The sequence below is a fragment of the Simochromis diagramma genome, unplaced genomic scaffold (assembly GCF_900408965.1).
Source record: "Simochromis diagramma unplaced genomic scaffold, fSimDia1.1 OVJJ01000387.1, whole genome shotgun sequence".
Taxonomy (NCBI): Eukaryota; Metazoa; Chordata; class Actinopteri; order Cichliformes; family Cichlidae; genus Simochromis; species Simochromis diagramma.
The window spans coordinates 8,870,530-8,889,086 of NW_024387152.1; the positions used below are offsets into that span (position 1 = coordinate 8,870,530).

Genomic DNA, 18,557 nt, shown 5'->3' on the forward strand with positions numbered 1-18,557 from the left:
TAATAAGTTCATTTTATATTATGAGTGTCACTCCTCTGAAAGGACTCTCAACAACGTTGTACATGAAGCTAAACTGGGCATAAATCGGATACTGTAGAGTGTAAGTAAATATGGATGTAGCTTAACACATCCGTGGCCTTTCTAAGAAAAACAAAAGGTGTGTATCTCCTGAGGTGCCTTTCAAATGCTAAAAATGTTTAAAGATAGATGACGGAATCTGTTGCAGATATCGATCGAACAAGTTCTCTTTAGTTTGTTAAAGGGGGTGGTTTTCCAAATCAGATGAGTTTTTCATTTATTAAATTTTGTGAATACATTTAGATATCATTTAGAAGTATGTGTTCCAGTATAAAGGTTTAATGGTAGAAGGAAAGGGGTAATGCACAAAGTCTTTTTTGGTTCTTAGATGTAATATATTCCCAAAGAAATCAGGTTTGAAACAGTTAACAAGGTAAGCTTGTAGAAGGTCAGTAATCAGATTTTAAATGATTTTCTCTTAGCCCACGTCTGTCTGTTCATCCATCCATCCACTGTCTTCCGCACTTCCAAATATGCAAACATTGTCCTGTAGTGTTTTGCATGTAGACTGTATACAAAAGATGGATGTAGCCACAGTGACAACACACTGTTTTATGGACATTTTGATACCTCATTTTCATATTTTTCTTTCTTTTTTAACCAAAAATGATCATATTCAGGTTACAGTAGTAATTTAACAACTAATGATAGCAGGCTTGGTTTATTAAACTGCACCAACTGACTGTATGTTCTAAGTAACAAGCAAATAAAATACTAGGATTTCACTCGTCTAAATGATAGCTCATTGGACTGGACGTACTAAACTGGACATTGGTGTTGCTGTGTGGTACTTTTAGTATTTCTGGAAATCTGGTATGTCTTAAAACAAAAACACTGACCACCCAAATGGATATTATATATGGTTCATTGTGCCAGTCTGTAAGCATGTTGATAGCTGACGTTAGCTATTTTAAATGGTATAGTCTGGACTGTTTTGAGCACTTTGCTGTTGGCTTTTTGTTTTTAGCTTGGAAAAATGCAGCTTAAAGATTTTTCACATAGTTTTTCAAATCCGAATTGTAACTGTGACGTCAGCACATAAATGGACTGTCGTTTGTCGCTCAAGTGATGATCCCTAATTATCCCTAAATATTTCAACCTCAGTGTATTATATAATTTTTTTTGGCATATTTTGGATTAGAAATGGAATAATAATAATATAGACCTTTTCATGTTTGTGGAAACCCTGTTGTTCCCTGTTAGTTCTGTACAGCGGCATTGGCGCACAGCGCATCAACAGTTCGAGAGCTGGCAGTGCGAATCATCTTATCTGTGTACCAAAAGGAGAGAAGTGCCGTCCTAAGCTACCTTCCACCCAACGATGCTGCAGTCCGAAAGAACTTCCTCTACAAAAACCTCTTTGATGGCTTTGCCAAGATTGACGGAAAGCTGGTAGAGACTCAGGCAAGTGTTTCTTTTCCCCATTGCTGGTATTAAATTTTTATCTTATACTTGGTATCTTCTCTTCTTAAAAAAAGAGAAGGGGGCCTCTGGCGCATCGGCCTAACTAGGGGGCTCTTCAACTGACGGGGAGTTTGTTCCATCCTTGCAGGAGTCCACTCTGCAGGTGGGGGAGAGTATAGGAGAGGTGGAGAATAAACTTAACCTGGGTGTCTACTGTCTTGTGCAGTCTGGGAGATGATTGAATGTTAGGGTGGGTACAGTTTCCTCTGCGGTGGGGTCGGGTGGGCTGCCCCGGGTCCTGTGGGGCTGCTGCCGTAAGATGGGCCCGGGCTCCCTTGCCTTGGTGGGTGCCGAAGGACGGGGGTGCCTACTGGGGTCAGCGGGGGAGCTGGCCCCAGGGAGGGGCATCTTGCTCCTCCCTTCTTTTCCTCCCCATCCCTGGCTGCCTCCCTCTTCCCGCTCCAACACACCCACCCACACAATTAGGGCCTTGGGGTGCGGGTGTGTCACCAGGGTGCAGGGGAGGCACCCCCCTGTCCCTTCTGTCTCATAAGACATACATATAGGGCCTTGAGGGTGGGCACGTTAACGGTGTCCAGTGGACGGTCTGTATTCAACCCCACCTCTGGTGCCGGTGCCCACCTCTCAATTTTAAATCCATGTAGATATTGAGGGTTCTCGGGAGGGGCCGTGCTAACACCTGCTGCTCTCTGGCAGCAGCACCATGCTCTCCCGTGTTTTAAATGCACCTTAGAACAACACGCAGCAACACTACACATGAGCGAGAGGAGGGAGGTTTGGGGTCTTCACACACCCCTGTTCTCTGCTGGACATCGGGGCGGGGGGGCTGGGAGGAGGTGTTGGCCGTCCGATTGGGATCTGGGATGCGGGGCCTCCCTGCAGCTGCGGAGCCTGGGGCGATCTGCTTGCCTCCACCCCTGGGGGAAAGGGTAACATCTCCTGGGTCTAGGTGCCGTTTCCCCCTCCAGGGGTGAGGGTACCTGGACCTGGGGTATAGAGTTTGTTTGGGGAGTGTGATTGTGTGTACAGTGTCCATGTATGTCTATCCCTATGTTGGGTGAGTGCTGAGTATTTGTATATGTGTGCATGAGGGTGGGAATGCATGTTTGTGTCTGCCGGTAACTGATGCCCTCAGGGGTCGGTGCGTTGGTGGTTCTTGGTGTCCGGGGCTGGGCGCTCAGGTATGTACTAGCTCACTCCCGGTGACTACTTGGCGTTGCCTGGTGCCTGTTGCTCGGTCAGGCCTCTTCCGGGGCAAAGGGGGCCCTCGGGCCTCCGGCTTCTGGGCCTGCGGCTCGGTTCACTCTGGCACAGCTGGCTGCCGGCAGAGCCGGCGGGCATGCCACTGCAGCCCCCTCTGGCTTCTGCTCCGTGGCTACTGGGTGACCCCTCATCTGGGGCTCTCTTCAGCTCTTCCCAGGAGGGTGGCACGGATGCCCCTCTCGCACTCTGGGGCCTCTGGATGTCTGGAGCCTGGATCTCCTCCATGCCTGCTTCATGCCCTGGGGGACGGGGCTATGGCTCTCTACACCCTCTAGCAGACCATTACATGGGGAAACCTTTTGAATACAAGCGCGCTGAGCCACACAGGTGTGCACACGGGTGTTCACTGTTCATAGACATAAACTACACCTTTATTGGCTGCTATTTCCAAGCACATTATGCGCTGTCGGTCCTGCTTGCTACATAACAACATTCAATATTTAGTATTTACTGCTGTTTACACTTAGCTAGATTAACGTGATGGTGTTGTGTTTAGTATGTTGCTCTGTTTTTTTTTGCTTGTTTTCTCTTCTTTTTCTCTCAACAGGTGATCCAGGACATTTTTTTTTCTCTTCTTTCTCTTTTTAAGTGCCCTTTCTCACTGTCCTTCTTCCCTTCTGTTTTTCTTTTCCTTCATCTTTCTTTCTCCCTTTCCTATCCCTCAGTCATGTCTGTCCCATCTGTAACAACTGAAAATAAAATAAAATAAATAATAACAACAAAGGTTGATCTAATGGACCAATACGGCAAGGCCGTGATGATCCATTTGGCAAAGTAAATCCATTGAGTATCCTTGTTGGTCTTCAGACAACAATTCTGACGGCTAAAGAACCAAATGGGACAGGCACAAAAGAAAAAGAATATTAAAACTACCCCAGAATTTGAATGGCTATGTAAAATAGCACCTAAAGCCTCAGTCTGAAGAGCTTTAGGTTTGTGTAACCTTAATTCTAGACCTTAATAACAAGAGATGCCATAACATAAGAAATGAAGGGTAATAATGTGTAAAAAGCTAACAATTACAGAATGAAAATGAGTTGATAGAAGGTAAGCATGGTAGAGAACTGAATATGAAATGGACTAATGGCATGCCACCTTCTCCTAGACTTTAAAGAAAAGTGGGGGTCAGCCGGACGGACAGAAGGAGAAGGAGGAGATCCACTCTCTTCAGGAGCAGCTGGCTGCCTTAAAAGAGATCACAGTATGTTGCGCTGTCATCAGTCTGCAATGATATCACATCTCATAACAACTGTTAATTTCTATTTATGACTCTAGACTGTATTTTTACCCCGTAGGTGGTCACACACCAAGTAATTCACATGCATATAACACTTACACATTATAGCCTCCCTTTATGCCCTGTCTCAATTAAAGGCGAATGATTGCATGTCTTGTTTTTTGGAACTTTGCTTTTTGACGTTGACTGTTCTTACACACATATATATATATATATAAATATATATATTTTGTCTGCTTGTAAAGGAGAGAGGCAATGAAAGCACCAAAGGACAAATAGCCAAACGAGAAGTTCACAAAGCTGAGAAAGATTCCCAGAAAGCTGGCAAAGGAAGTATGTACCTACATAAATCACACTTCAGTTCCTACTCACATCTGCAGGTCTGAGGCAGTGCACAAAAGGGAAATTTGTTTCTATGTGCTGACAAGGATGTGCCGATAAGCTCAGTGTTTTGAAATAGGCCCTGCTCATATGCAAACAGTAGGTGGAAAGGTGTTTTCAAGTCACCTTTATGTTGAGCTGTAATTTACCTGACCCTCCAGCAATTTTGACAAAAGAACAATTTTGAGGACTTTGAGGGGATTGAAATTTGTAACACAGATTTCCATTTATGTGGTTTACTGTGTATCATAAGACTACGATAATCAGATCAATGGTCTTATAGACATGAGAGCTTAAAAATGAAAAGAAAAAGTGTTTATATTCAAGTTTATTGTTATATGTGAAAAAAAGACATCATATAACAACAGTATGCAGACGGCATCTACGGCCTCAGAATTTATAATCTAATTGTTATACCGCTGACAGATTTTGAGATAGAGACCTAAAGTGTGTCCCTCACGCACTTGACTAAATTATGTATGACCTATTACCCCAGTACTTCAGCTGTGCCTTTAGATACAGAAATAATGGTGCAAAAAAACTGATATCAGCATGTGTGAGCATTACCTTTGCTTGAATAGCTTTAAAATTTGACAGGTAGGGTTTGTTAAAGTGTGTAGAAACACAAAGGTCTGTTAACCCTGTAAGACCCACCCCATCAAAAAATAGCCAGAAAATTAGGATTTTTTGCAACTGAGATGTTTATTAACCCTTATAACAAAATCCACATTTTTTTTTGCATATCATGTTGTGTATGATATATTTTTATTATATATTTATTATATATTTTTTGCATCACATTTAATAGATTGGGCGTTTTTGTTAACAACAATGTTAATTTTAGACAAAAAAAATAGTTTTGTCCATAACATTTTGAAATTATGGCAAGTATTGATCATGTTGATGAGATAGAGGTCTCAGAAACTCATGTATCAAATACGTTACAAAGGGCATTGTAGGGTTAATAGAATAACACATCAGTCATGCAAATTCTGAATTACAATATGGGTTTTGATTCAGTAGTGCTGGCTGTTACAGATAACTGTCTTATTAATTTCCAGCTGTCACAAAAGGGTCCCAGAACAAGAGGATGGAAAGTTGTGATGTCCAACAATCAATCAACTGTCTGGACAAGTATGTTCCTTAAAATCCTGTAAGCTATATATATATATATATATATATATATGAATCAAATGGCCTTTATTTTTGAGAGTTTTAGTTTTTAGTGTGTATTCACTGCTTTTTCCAGTCGAGGTATTCATTTATCGTTCATGTTGTGTTCAGTAATTGTCCTATGGTAAACTTTGGTACCATTTGATCCTCTAACTTTACACTCTGTTGTAGCTTGTGTATATTCTGCGGTAAAAAAGACGAGTCTTTCACAGAAGACGGATTGGACCTTCACTACTGGAAACATTGTCCGATGTTGCAGCGCTGTGACGAATGTCGACAGGTAGACTGCTAGTTTTTTTTATTTATTTTTCTCACTAGGTTTTCACTTCTGTTATAGAGCTGAAGTCAAAGAGTTAGATCCAGGTGCTGAAAGTGTCTGTTCTGCATTACCAAGTTGATTGAGTATAGCTTTGCATTGTGTTCACAGGTAGTTGAAATAGCCAGCCTTACGGAGCACCTACTGGGTGAATGTGAAAACAGGTCCAAATTCAGCCAGTGCCCACTCTGCTCAGAGGCTGTGGCCAGCGAGGACCTGGTTCACCACGCTCAGGGTCCTGGCTGCAATCGTGAGTTCTCTCTGATTTTCCATGCAGCAGGAAACTGACTCGGTTTTTTTTATATTTCTCTGTTATCACTTTCATTATTAGGTGGCAAAATGGTAGGCAGGAATGATTGTGAGAGCTTGATCTGTGCATGGTAGGCCTCACTTATATGAGTGTAACTGAGAAAAAAAACTGTACATGACAGCGAATGACAATTTCATAAAATCAAAACTGAACCAGTGAATATCCAATAATAGTAATAAGGCAGCAGTTCCACAATATATAATGCAGCTATTTTTTAATCTTTGGTAATTCAAGGTTGGATCTATTTTGGTTTAACTACATGAAATAATAAACTGGGAAGAAAAAAACAGTTCAAAGATTTGACCTGATAAAAACAAAAGCAAAACATTTACATTCTAAAAACATTTCATTTTCCTAACCTTGTATATTACCCTGGATTTGTTAGTCAGGTGTTAGCCAGGCGACAGGAGGTGAGGTCCAATAATAATAATAACTAATACACACTAAAAGAAGATTTCTACTGAGCTGCATGCTCTCTGTAAATGTACTATTTATTTATTTATTTATTTACATCATTATTTACATTTTTAACTCTGTAATCCTGGAGCACTGTCACGGTCCTGGGTCGGTGACCCAGTGTTTTGAGTTTCTTGTGTCTGAGTTTTTGTATTATGATCTTAGTTCTCTTTGTTGCCCCAGTTTATTCTTTAGTCTAGTGTCTTAGTTTGGCTTTCTTGTATTCTCTTTAGTTTTCTGAGTATTTAGTTAGCCGCCCTCTGTGTCTCCCTGTTATTGTTCTCTGTGTTTCTTAGTTGCTCTGTCTCCCCTAGTCAAGTCTGCGTCTATGTTACATTTCCTGTTTTACTTTGAAGGTCTGTGTCCTACGTGAATGTATTGAGTTTCGCTTCCCTTGGGTCTAGGGCTGGGCCATATCATACCGTTCACGGTAATAAAAAGCTGCCATTTTGAGTTCAATCCCGTTTCTCGTGAGTTTGCGTTTGGGTCCAATTCCTGCCTGCACACAGCCGAAACATGACAAGCAAACTAGCATGCAAATAAAGTCTTGACTATTTGGCTGCATATCATTTGGAGTGAATGATCAGTCTCTCGTAGGCCTGCAACATCAGGTCTGCAAAGCAGCCAGCTCCACAGCTTCCTTGTTTTTTGTTTTTGTTTTTGTTTTTTGCAGTTTTACAGTAACTTAGCTATTTAGTTATCCTTTAGTTACGTTTCTCTTAATCCATGTCTGTGTTGGGATTTTCCCTTCCTTATTTTACTGCAAAAATTTCCCATGTCAGATTTCAGCATTTTATTAGTTTCAGAAGGCATACTTCCTGAAATAGTGATTAATTATTCCCCTATAGATAAACCTGCTTCCCCTCGTGTACTTTTCCTCCTGGTTTTAACTCGATTTTCTCTGGGTTTCTTCCACTGACTTTGGGTTTAGCACCCTGTGGTTGTACATTTCTTTGATTGCGTTTGACTCAAATTACTGAACCGTTCCGTCTGAGAGTTTGTAACCTCTCTTTTCATAGTTGGGTACCGTTGCTCCATCGCATTTACACATGTTCACAAAGCCAGCATCTTCAATATTCTGCAATAAAACACTGCAAGGCTTACACTACTTCTTCAAATGTTCCATGAGTAATTGACACGGCAAGCCTTTTGTTTACAGTAGTTCCTGTTGGTTAGGCAGATAAACGAAACTTTCACTTGTGCGTAAGCATACGTTTCCCACAATAGACCCAGTGCTCAAAGCTGTGTTTTGTTTGAAGCAGATTTCTTTCAGTACTGTAAACTCATTCATGGGAACTTTTCTGTAATTCTGTAAGAGCTGACTTGAAGGTGTCATCTTTGTGTTTCAGCCCCCGTTTTGGGTAAAGGCTCCAACCACTGTCCTCTGTGTCACAACAACTTCATGCCCGGAGAGGAGGTGAGACTGTGTACTTGCACAAGTCAGTTAGTTAATTATGAAATAATGGCAACAAGTTTCACCATTGATTTATTGGCATATGCAGAAATCTTCTTTGTCAGAAGCAGAAGTAGAAATGCTTCACATATAATAAAACAGAGAAGCCTTTCACAAACGAGGCTTTAGCAGCAAACAGGTGTTGAAGTAAAGCACAGCTAATGTTGACCTTTAAGGACTTCAAAGAAAGCAAAGCCTTTGTTCTTAATGGGCTGTTTCACTGAGAAGATGAAGAAAGTACAATCACATTCCTCACATTCCTGCTAGTCTCAGAAGAACTAAAGACAAAAGATTCTGATTAGCTGCTCATAGATAAAACTTAACCGGATACAGATTATTCAGTTTAATTAATTTTATTTGTATACGACCAAATCACAACAGCAGTCACTGCAAAGCTGCAAGTTATATTGTAAGGTAAACAATAATACAGAGAAACCCCAACACTCAGATGACTTCCTTTGAGCAAGTACTTGGCAACAGTGGGAAGAAAAAAATTCCCTTTTCCCAGGAAGTAAACCCCGGCAGAACAAGACTTAGGGAAGGGCGAGAGGAGGGATACAAAACAAAGATGCCCTGTGGACGAGAACCAGAGATTAATAATACCTACAGCGTGGATTAGAAACACATTCACACATAGACAATGAACACATCTCATCTTCCTACAATTGCAAAATAGACCACATTTTATTTGAAACAGCGGCAGTTTGGCTGCTGACGCAGTTCACAGCTCGGTATTATGTAGGTAAAGTTTCATCCCGTTTGTTTCTATTCAAGATTTGACAGTCACTGCGTCAAATGGGAAATATAAATAAACCTTGAATACACATTTGAATAGAAGTTGTTGAATGTAATATAAACACAGGGATAATAGTTTTGTGTCATCTTTAACAAGCAGTGCTCGTATTTCAGTGCTTTTGGAGTCGCACAGCCATCCATGCTTCTCTTTGGTGTGTCTGGGAAGGTGAAAGTGGATACGGAGCGAACAAGATTCTCTGTCTCACAAGGAGACGCAACGCTTGGTTCTCCGTTTCATTCATCTTTCGTTCTGGTTTGTGTCTTTGTGGGGCCTAATGAATCATGCAACTCATGTTTCAAAGACACAGGTCTTCCTGCAAGTGTGCTCGCCCCGCCTGCCTCAGTTAGCAGCAACATTGTTGAGACACTTAATAGACCAGGGCATAAAGACCTAAAGGTGTGACTGTTGGGAAAGTTTGTGGATGTCATATATTACTTAATTTCCCTTGGCAGAATCTGTAGAGCAGATGTTTAATTTTTTCCAAGGAAAAAAAAGGAAATGTAACTAAAGCAAAGTTGTAAACATAATGTAGTAATGGTCCTTTTTATATATGGATAAATGCAACAGTTTGACTCGATCGCCCTTTGTTTACAAATATCCTTTCCTTTCATTAATATTCTATGTAGAAAGGCACATTGCCAAAGAATGATGCTTTACTGCACACTACAGTGACTAACTTCCCTCCTCAGTACATACTGACAATCTGAAGTCAAAGTAAAAAGAGACAAAGAAGGTCTCTAAATGAAATGGAATTACTAGAATGAGGAAAGAGGTTTCAGAGTTTTCACTAAATATTTTTTAACTGTAATAATATTAATGACATAAGTACAGCTTGCTTGTCAGGTGTATTTAATAATATCCATTTAGTCCTGTTGGTATGACAAAATATGGGTTAAGAACGATTCAGAAAAGACAAAGAATCACAAGAATAATTATTGATTAAACTTCTTAATCCTTAAAAATCACTTGCAGCCTAAACAAAACATGAGATATAGATTATACACATCGTTTTTTCCAACTTTATGGTGACACATGCAAAGTATTATTGAGCCTTTCCTGCGATGCGTTTGTGCTCTCATTAAAAGTTTGACTCACTGCATGCAGTTTCTCACTTCACGCCCTCACATAAGGGAGAAAAAACTTACAGAAAGTTGCACTCTCTTTGCTGGAGGAGAGGCTGTAAGCCCAATGAAAGACTGCAGTGTTAGTAGGTAGGGAGGGCAGCCATTTAGGCCTTGACTGGGCCTACAGTAACCCCATGGTTGTCGCAGTCGTGAAAGTGCCTGGGAGAGGAGCAAACTCACTGAGCTACTTTGTCCCTGTTCCAGGCCTGGAAGGCTCACCTCATGGGCAGGGAGGGCTGTAAACAAAACTCACGCAGGACTGCGGCATCCCAAAGAACCCAGCCAGCACAAGGTAAAGCATTCATACACATCCCGGTTTTTTTTTCTTCTTTTTTAGCCACTTTCCCAACGCTTACTGTGACAGGTACAGAAAGCACCCACGTTCAGCAGTTTTCCACTGTGGTTTTGTCCCCTAGTTGATAAAAGGATGTATGTAAATTATAGTGAGAGATTAATTTGGAGTCTAGTGTAATGGGCTTTAGTGTATCATTTAGATTGATGTATGCTAGAACCCTCCTTTTTGGATGTGTGATTGATTGTTTTGTTTTTTTGTATCATACCTGATTGCGTGGTGATGCTAAAACAGCCCGTATTACTGTTTACATTATTTGATGCCAGAGAACCTTTAGTTCACTGTACACTTTAGGGCCATGGATCATTTGAAGCTGTCCTGTGGAGCTTTTTTTGTTGACAGTGTACACCTACATTTTATTAATCTTTTGGCATGCTACTACCACCAAATGACCATCGTGAGAATAACTTGAAACGTATGAAACAGGGACCTGCTCTGAAAAATGTTGCTTCATAAGTCGACTGTTTTTGCAGTTGATCTTCATGTTTTCATTCTCACTGGCCGTCTTTGAAATTCTTTCCAGCTCACATTTGGAAAAGTGGCGTATAGGTGCATCACTGGTTTATAGCACAAACAATAAGCGTTTGATTTGATCAGAATGACATCACCATTGTTATGCTGACATCGCAAAACCTTTTTGTTTATACTGGCCTTTCTAGTATTACAGGTTTCTTTGTTAAGTCTCCTGACAGTGGCGTGTCCAACGGGGTGGCCTGGGGGGGGGCACAGGCCACCCCCCCCAACCAGACTGGCCACCCCGAAGCTAAAACAATAAAATTCAATGAAATATCAAATGTATGATTATGTTTTCACAGTGAAACTCAGATATCCGAGTGTGAGTGAATGCAGCATCGGCTTCTGCACTATGAGCATCATGTTAGCAAAGGTAGGAGAGCCAAGCACAAAAGACGGCACCACAGAAAACAATTTTTTGGCGAAAGATTAACAGGTTAACATAGCTGGACTGGCCATCGGGCATACCGGGCATTTGCCCGGTGGGCTGATGACTTTTTTTTTTTTTTTTTTTTTTTTGTAACGGCATGAACAATGAGAGGTGGTGGATTGGCCAGATGCTGGCCGATGTGTAAAAATAACTTCTTCTCTCATTCTCTCCCCCTCCCTCTCCTGTTCCTACTTCAATCATGAAACTGATCAATGATCAGCTGATCGGCTTTTCTCTCTTGTTTATTTATCGCCCACTTTGCGCCAGAAAGAGGAAACCAGCGGATGTCGTGCTAAACAACAGCAGCACGTTTAAGTTTGATCAGCTGTTGTTAGAATTTATTTAATATTAATTTCTAGTATCAGCTGATGTTTGCTGGAGCCACAGCTGTAAAAGCTGCTGGTCATGATGTTGGTTTGGTTATCTGGTGAGAGGGAAACATGAAGATGAAACCAGGAGATGTCCTTACTGAATCATCAGAGCTGAACAGGTGATGGAGAAACAGGTTTACCTTTTAGGTCACGTGAATGAGTTGAAGGGAAGTTATGAACTGTTTCTGAGAGACAAATAACACCAGCATCCTTTTCTAAGTAGCTGACAGCTGGTAACTGTGCAGGGGCGGGTCTAGGAAAGTTTTGCCAGGAGGGCCAGGTAGGGCATTAACAGGGAAAGGGGGGCACAAAGAAATACTTTTCTTTCTTATTCTCATTTAAAATATCTAGCTTTTATTAAATAATTATCTGAATCTTGCGAACAAAGTTTTTATCTATCTTAAAATGTATAGAAATCATACATATACCAAAAAGACAGTGTACATCACTGTCACAACAGCGTTTGTTTTCATTCAAAGGCTTTATGGCTTTAATACCTGGTGGGCCGGTCTCTAGTCAAAATGCCCAATTTTTTGTCCCAGTCCAGCCCTGCAGGTTAATACTGGCAGTGTCACCATGCCAGCTGACTGTATTTCATCATCAGCCAGTGTTGTTCTTTATACATCAATATTACTAAAGTTTATCATAAGGCAGCATAGAAAGTATTTACTTGCTTTCAGGTTTTATTCAAATGTTAGTCTTTTCAGTTGTTTCCCCACTTTTTTCCTGTTTCAAAATCAAACAATAGTTTGTAAGAAGATTATCTTCTTTTTTTAATAGGCAGATAAATTTTTACATTGGCATTGGCTAATTTGCCAATTGTATGTTAAAAATGTTCGTATTTTAATATTCAAAAATGTTTTTGCCCAAAACATATGTGCACTATATGTCAGTAAAAATACTATGCAAATATTGAAGTCCTTGAATGCTGAATAAACACTGACAAAGCACTGATTGTATCTCTTGTACTTTATCAACACAGTATCTAAAAAACTTTGCACCGTAGTGGTTAAAATCTCATTCTAATAAGAGTTAAAAGCGCATTCGGTTATTAGGTTTATAGGGTTATTGAATTATGGAAAACGGTTGGTAGAATTTTTTTTTAAACATTATCTGCCAATTACATCTGCCACCCTTCTCCAAATCTGTGCCCCTACCTGGCCCCCCCAACAAAAATTTTCTAGATACGCCACTGTCTCCTGAACAATTTATTCTTGTCCTCTGTGGAGGGCACGACTCTGAGAACTTTTATGTAATCTACAGTGTCTTCTGCCAAGAGGAAATCCTGTGCTATCTGCTGACAACTCATTTGTTGGGGCTGGGCTAACAGGTTTTTACAGATGTTATGATTCTGTTACTAAAAATCAAATAGTTACTTTCATTTGGTGTCCTTTGTGGTGGAGGACAAGGTGAGACGGAAAGGATTTTACTCAAAATTGTGCAACGTAGCGCTGTCATGAGAGGAAGTGGAGGAGGGCCAGACATTAGAGTGTGAAGGTGAAAGCTCAAAGGAGGATACACCAGCTTTTGAAGAGCCTGGGCAATGATAAAATGATCACATTCACCTTACATTTACATAATACATATTATTTAATGTAGGGCTTTGAAGTTTTGTGGTATAATAATTCCTAGAATGTGTAATAAGAATACACACACACACACACACACACACACACACACACACACACACAGATCAGATAAAAGTTTGATTTCTTCTTTGACCCTGTTGATCAGTATGATTAATAATATTTATCCTACAAGCGCATTAAACTGTAGCTCCCCTGTCGTTATCAATTCAATATTTAAACAGTACTTACATTTTGCAGTATGTAGCATTAAACAGGAAAACAGGATGATGCTAACCATTATCACCAAGATAGCTGGTCCTCTGAATACATCAAACAGACAATAGTGAACCAGGTTTTCGAAAAAAATTAATATCAGATCACACGACTCAAAGGGAGTTGCTAATTTTTATTGGTAGCATTATAACGTAAAACATTATTCAGCATATTTGTGTTAATGACTCAGATAAGCTAGGATACAGGTTTACTGGTTCTTTCAAAGCCCTTTCTTACATAATACTTTTACATAATATTTTTAGGCCAGGTCTTGGGAGGTTAATGACAAAGTGCATGCAAGAATATAAAGGCTCCCTGCTTTAATATTCCTCTATCAGTTTACTGTAAAGTACCATTTTGTTTGTGCATATGTGTTTTGGTGTTTCCAGGCAGAGCTTTCGGTGGAACCAAGCTAAAGCAGGTCAGGTCATATGGAGCCCGAGCCAGAGCCAGGCCCATGGGCAGGGGCAGCCGAATCCCATCACTGGCTCCTTTAGCCAGAGGGTATCCACCAGGGAAGCGTTAAAGCTGGTCTGAAGAAGCCCAGAGACGTCCCCTCACACTTCAACAGGAGAAAGCCAACAGTACCAGACGACCCCACCCACTCCATTATTTCCACATTCGGGCACTTTTGAGACGCTTCAGATGTATTCACTGACATATGCAATATATTTAAAGCCATTATTACTTTATGATTGAAGCCATTAATATATTTAAAGTCTTATAAGATCACAGAATTACAACACGGTGTTTTACCCGTTGTTGAGACGATGACGTAAATTCTAATCCTGTTATGTGCGACAAAGTTCACACAGAACAGAAAATGCTTTTCACTACACGTCAAGCCTCTAGCCTCTCACACACCTGTCAAGTAAACATAGGCACACAGAGTGCTGTTTGCTGAAATCCCCTTATAGGATTTGTTGGTTTTGAGGCTCTTTTTTTCACTGCCATTTAGAGGAATTGTACAGCTTTAACGGGTAGTCCCTCACTGTTGGACCGCACTTCCCAACTGTGACTTTGTGTGACTCACAAGATGGATTTTAAACAGAGTTTGTGTAAAGGTAAAGCAGCAGTGTACAGGGTGATAGAACTTTAGGCTTGTGTTTTAGAAGTTGACCCCTCATAATGCAACCAGTGTAGTGAGGTTTTATGATTAGTTTCTGAGTGGTTATCTGCAATTTATAATTTATACATCCTTAAACTGCAGTACAAGCTCTCGCGTATAAACGTGCTATCGCAACGATTTTCTCACACCTAAAAAACAAACAAACAAGTGTAGCATGTAAACATTTATTTTATCCTAACCTTCAAATTGTAGAGTTTGAAGAGGCTTATTGCCTTCATCTATGTAAATCTGCTAGTGCAAGTTTGGACCTTTTAAGGTTTCATCCTCTGATCCATGCACCTTGCAGATAGCTAGCTGTCCCATGGAACTAAAATCAACAGTTTCTTGTGTAGAATCGGACTACACCAGATGAATGGGTTGAGAAACTTCTATGGGTAACCGTCGCAGTTTCAGTAAAAATATGTCTAATTGCTACATCCCTTCAGAAGACGATGACTCATACCTTCTTGCACACCCAGTAACAGGAGGCGGAACGAGATCACAGTTTAGTTACAAGCAGATGTTCTTTGCTTTGAGGGAAGCTTTGCTGTCGACTTCACACTTAGCCAACTGTTTACATATTTGCTTTCCTTTTATAATAATTCTATATAGAAATAGCACTTTGCCAAAGGATGATGTTTTACTGCTGAATTTCTAGCACACTGCAGTGGCTTACTTCCCTCCACAATGCCTACTGATAGTATGAAGTAGAAGTAAAATGAGACAAAGTAGGTCTCTGAGTGAAACAGTACTGCTAGAATGAGGAAAGAAGTGGACATGAATATGCTACATACTGTATGTACACCACATGGTTTTCCCTCCAGTGTTCAGAATCACATCACTGGCTTCAAACTGATAGAATCACAAGCTGAAAAGTTAAATCCTACATATAACATTAAGCCTGGTTTATAATTATCTCTTCAGTTGTGCTGCTGTTGTGCTGCACAGTGTTATGATGACGACAAAGTGATTGTGATGTATCTGGAAACGGTAATAACGTTAATGTGAGCGTATGTTTTATTAGTGGGGAAAACAACTTGCTTTAGTATGCTTCTGTACTGAGAGCTGCAGCAAAAGTAGATGTAAAAGTTGTGTTCATGCATTTGTAGTCAACAGCATTTTGACTTCTTTTTTTCTGCAGATGTATTTGTTAAATAAATCATTATTCAGGGATTATTGCACATGTGCTTCCATGTAATCAAAATTCCCCATAAAAGTTACATGTAATACACGGCTCTGTTTAGGAGCCCCCTGTGTATTAAAAAAAATGGGCAGTGTCCAACTTCCAGGATTATTGTTGAGCAATATAAAACACATATCAATCAAGTTTTGCAACGTTATTCAGTGTTTACAAGAGAGCTCTGGTTTTATTGACACTAACACACATGAATTTACAGTGTTACACATGTGGTTTCTTTGGTTTCAAGGCTGCCTCTGTAAATCTTACAAAACAAGGTAAAACAGAACCAATATATTATCTTTAAAATACCCATAATTAGATTTTTACAATTTACAATTTCTATTCAATAAAATAATCATTCAAATATGAATGCAGCTGTGTGTTCTATGCTGTAAATCATGTAGTCGCATGTTGCACTTGAACGTTGCAATGAAATCCTGAAGTCGGAAAAGAAAGCTTAAGGGAAACACTTGGATGTAACAAGTCAGTCTTTTTCGCACCTGCACGAACACCCGTGGGTTTATTACATCTACGTCTCTAAATAAGTTTTTAAATTCAGATTAAGGCAGTACAGTCTGGAATGGCACAGATACACGGATGCTTTCACAATGCAAAAGCTGTGCTCTAGTGGTTTTTACAAAACGGAAAATCAACCCATACAGAAGTGGAGAGGAGAGCGCCAACCTGCCGAGTCAGCTGAAAACAAATCAACCGTTTTAATGTGACACACAGTATTAAATTCAGTTCATCTTCCATGTCAGACCCATGCCTAACGGTAAAGGAAAAATTAACGTGACTCCGCAGATTGCGTAAAGATCATCAAGTATGATCGGCCAAAGAAGACTTTCCGTGAGCTCAGATTTAGTGAATGCATTTACTTTATACTTTCTGTCAATCATATCGAAGTTTTTTGTGCGCAGATCAGGTCTTGGCTGTGCACCACGCTCCACATCCTGAGCAGCTCCTGCGCGCTCAGTTTGTGGACCACGATTAGGTTTTTATAAAAGCAGGGCTCTGTGTTCATTGTGCTCGCCCTGCGTCTGGTAATGCCGAATGTCCTGAAGCCCGGATGCATCTCTGGGGATAAGTGGAGCCTCTGCAGGCACATCCCCAAAAACACATCGTCAATGGGGTACAACTCCACGCCCTCCGAGGCCACGAAGAGCCTTCGGGCTAAATAGGCGGACATCAGAAACCCCCCACCTCCCACGTAGGGTGGATACGGCTTGTCGTACAACTCCTTGGGGATGTAATATTTGCTCTGTCGGTTTCGGATGGGGATCGCCTTGGAGATGGTGTCCCCCATAAATAAGTTGGCCGCTTTGCGCTGCTCCACTTTGAAGTCGATGAGCTCCAGGAGGTTGTGCGTGTTCACAAACACATCATCGTCCCCCTTAAATATAAACTGCACTTTGGGGCAGTAGATATAGAACCACTTGAGAAAATTTACCTCTTTCAGAGTCAGGTTGAAGAAAGTGTCCATGAAGTCCCACTGCAGGATGTCCCCAAAGATTTGGTCCTCATACTCGATCAGTTTCTGTAGGTTCTTGGCGTCTTTGCCAGTGTTTGGGCTTCCGAGTAAAAACAAAGTTTTAATTTTCTTCCCATTCACGGTTTGCTCCTTCCCCCAGGTTTTACGCACGGCCTCCCTCCGGTCGTGCTGCTCGATAACGGACTTGACCACCACAAGGAGGTGAACGTTTCCATCGGCGCACTTCTCCGGGTGATTGATGAGCAAGGGGAAATACCTGCAGTGTCTGTGAAGCACAAACTGGTGAAATCTCTGGTCCAAGCGCCGGAACCAGTCCTGGGTCCTCACCGATGCGTCCGCGCTACAGTTGAGAACCTGCGCGTCCCAAGAAGACCGAGTTACATTCGGGACCCGCTGTATCTCCAAATCCTTGACGGGCACGGGAGAATCTGAGGTCCCCGAACTGGTCGCAACTGTCTTCTTGAATGAAAAACACTCAGAGCCGCACCAGGCCGGATCCCTCACATGTTTAACCCCCACTGCGTCTTTCTCCGACAGTTTCAGCTTTTGGATCATGAGAAAAGACGCAAAGATCAGAGACAGACTCAACAGGGGTTTCAGAAAAGCGGGGATCCGCTTTCTACGAAAAAAGTGATCCATTGCTGTCACCGTGACACGCTGGGACCCTCAGATGCCTTCATAATGTTTCACAACTGTGCGCACCTCAGGAAGACACGGGGTAAGAGCGCTCAGTCAAGTGTCTCCTTGGCCACTTCTTGACCATGACAGCGCAGAGTGAAGTCACACATTCGTCCCTTTTGCTGTCTAGTTCGTCCCGAAGCTTCTTCTCAGGGTTTGGCTCCACACAGACTATCTGGAGACCTGATGGAGGATACCACTATCTCACCCCACCCCCCAAATATCTCCTCCCCTTAATGAACTAAACTGATCTGGGACCGGCAGATATCCCATTTCTCTCTCTCTCTCTCTGTCTAACACACACACACACACACACACACACACACACACACACACACACACACACACACACACACACACACACACTTCACCAGGTTTTGCGATCCACTAGCCACCACAACCTTATCTTATTCTTAATATTAAATATCAGTAGCTCCTTTAATCCGCGTTAATTTTCATGATTACAAGTGATAGAAAACAGAACTAAAATACAACGAAATGATTCAGAAATAATTCAACAACCATCCACGTGTGAGGAATAAAACAAACACCACAGCGTTTATAAAGGAACAGCGATGAT

At 41.2% G+C, this 18,557-nt stretch overlaps 2 protein-coding genes across 6 annotated transcripts in view; one reads left to right on the top strand and one right to left on the bottom strand.

Moving 5' to 3' along the window:
• Positions 1 to 15,799, top strand: part of cep104 (centrosomal protein 104) — a 38,012-nt gene extending 22,213 nt beyond the window's left edge. For 3 of the 5 annotated variants that reach the window (XM_040048014.1, XM_040048018.1, XM_040048015.1), the window contains 9 exons: positions 1,282 to 1,482; positions 3,872 to 3,967; positions 4,249 to 4,336; positions 5,446 to 5,518; positions 5,729 to 5,837; positions 5,985 to 6,123; positions 7,989 to 8,056; positions 10,217 to 10,304; positions 13,909 to 15,799. In XM_040048014.1, coding sequence (XP_039903948.1) covers positions 1,282 to 1,482; positions 3,872 to 3,967; positions 4,249 to 4,336; positions 5,446 to 5,518; positions 5,729 to 5,837; positions 5,985 to 6,123; positions 7,989 to 8,056; positions 10,217 to 10,304; positions 13,909 to 14,045 — 999 coding nt within the window. In that variant the 3' untranslated portion in view covers positions 14,046 to 15,799. Of the gene's footprint in view, positions 1 to 1,281; positions 1,483 to 3,871; positions 3,968 to 4,248; positions 4,337 to 5,445; positions 5,519 to 5,728; positions 5,838 to 5,984; positions 6,124 to 7,988; positions 8,057 to 10,216; positions 10,305 to 11,179; positions 11,403 to 13,908 lie in introns of those variants that run through there. The other 2 variants (XM_040048017.1, XM_040048016.1) reach the window with 2 other exon arrangements.
• A 175-nt stretch (positions 15,800 to 15,974) lies between these two features.
• b3gnt7l (UDP-GlcNAc:betaGal beta-1,3-N-acetylglucosaminyltransferase 7, like) lies at positions 15,975 to 18,212 on the bottom strand. The gene has a single exon (XM_040048021.1). The coding sequence runs from the start codon at positions 17,936 to 17,938 to the stop codon at positions 16,703 to 16,705; it is 1,236 nt and encodes a 411-aa protein (XP_039903955.1). The 5' UTR covers positions 17,939 to 18,212; the 3' UTR covers positions 15,975 to 16,702.
• Positions 18,213 to 18,557: the final 345 nt, after the last annotated feature.

Bases quoted from the DNA above. Each gene is read 5' to 3' on its own strand.
- b3gnt7l (XM_040048021.1), bottom strand. From the start codon at position 17,938: ATGGATCACTTTTTTCGTAGAAAGCGGATCCCCGCTTTTCTGAAACCC.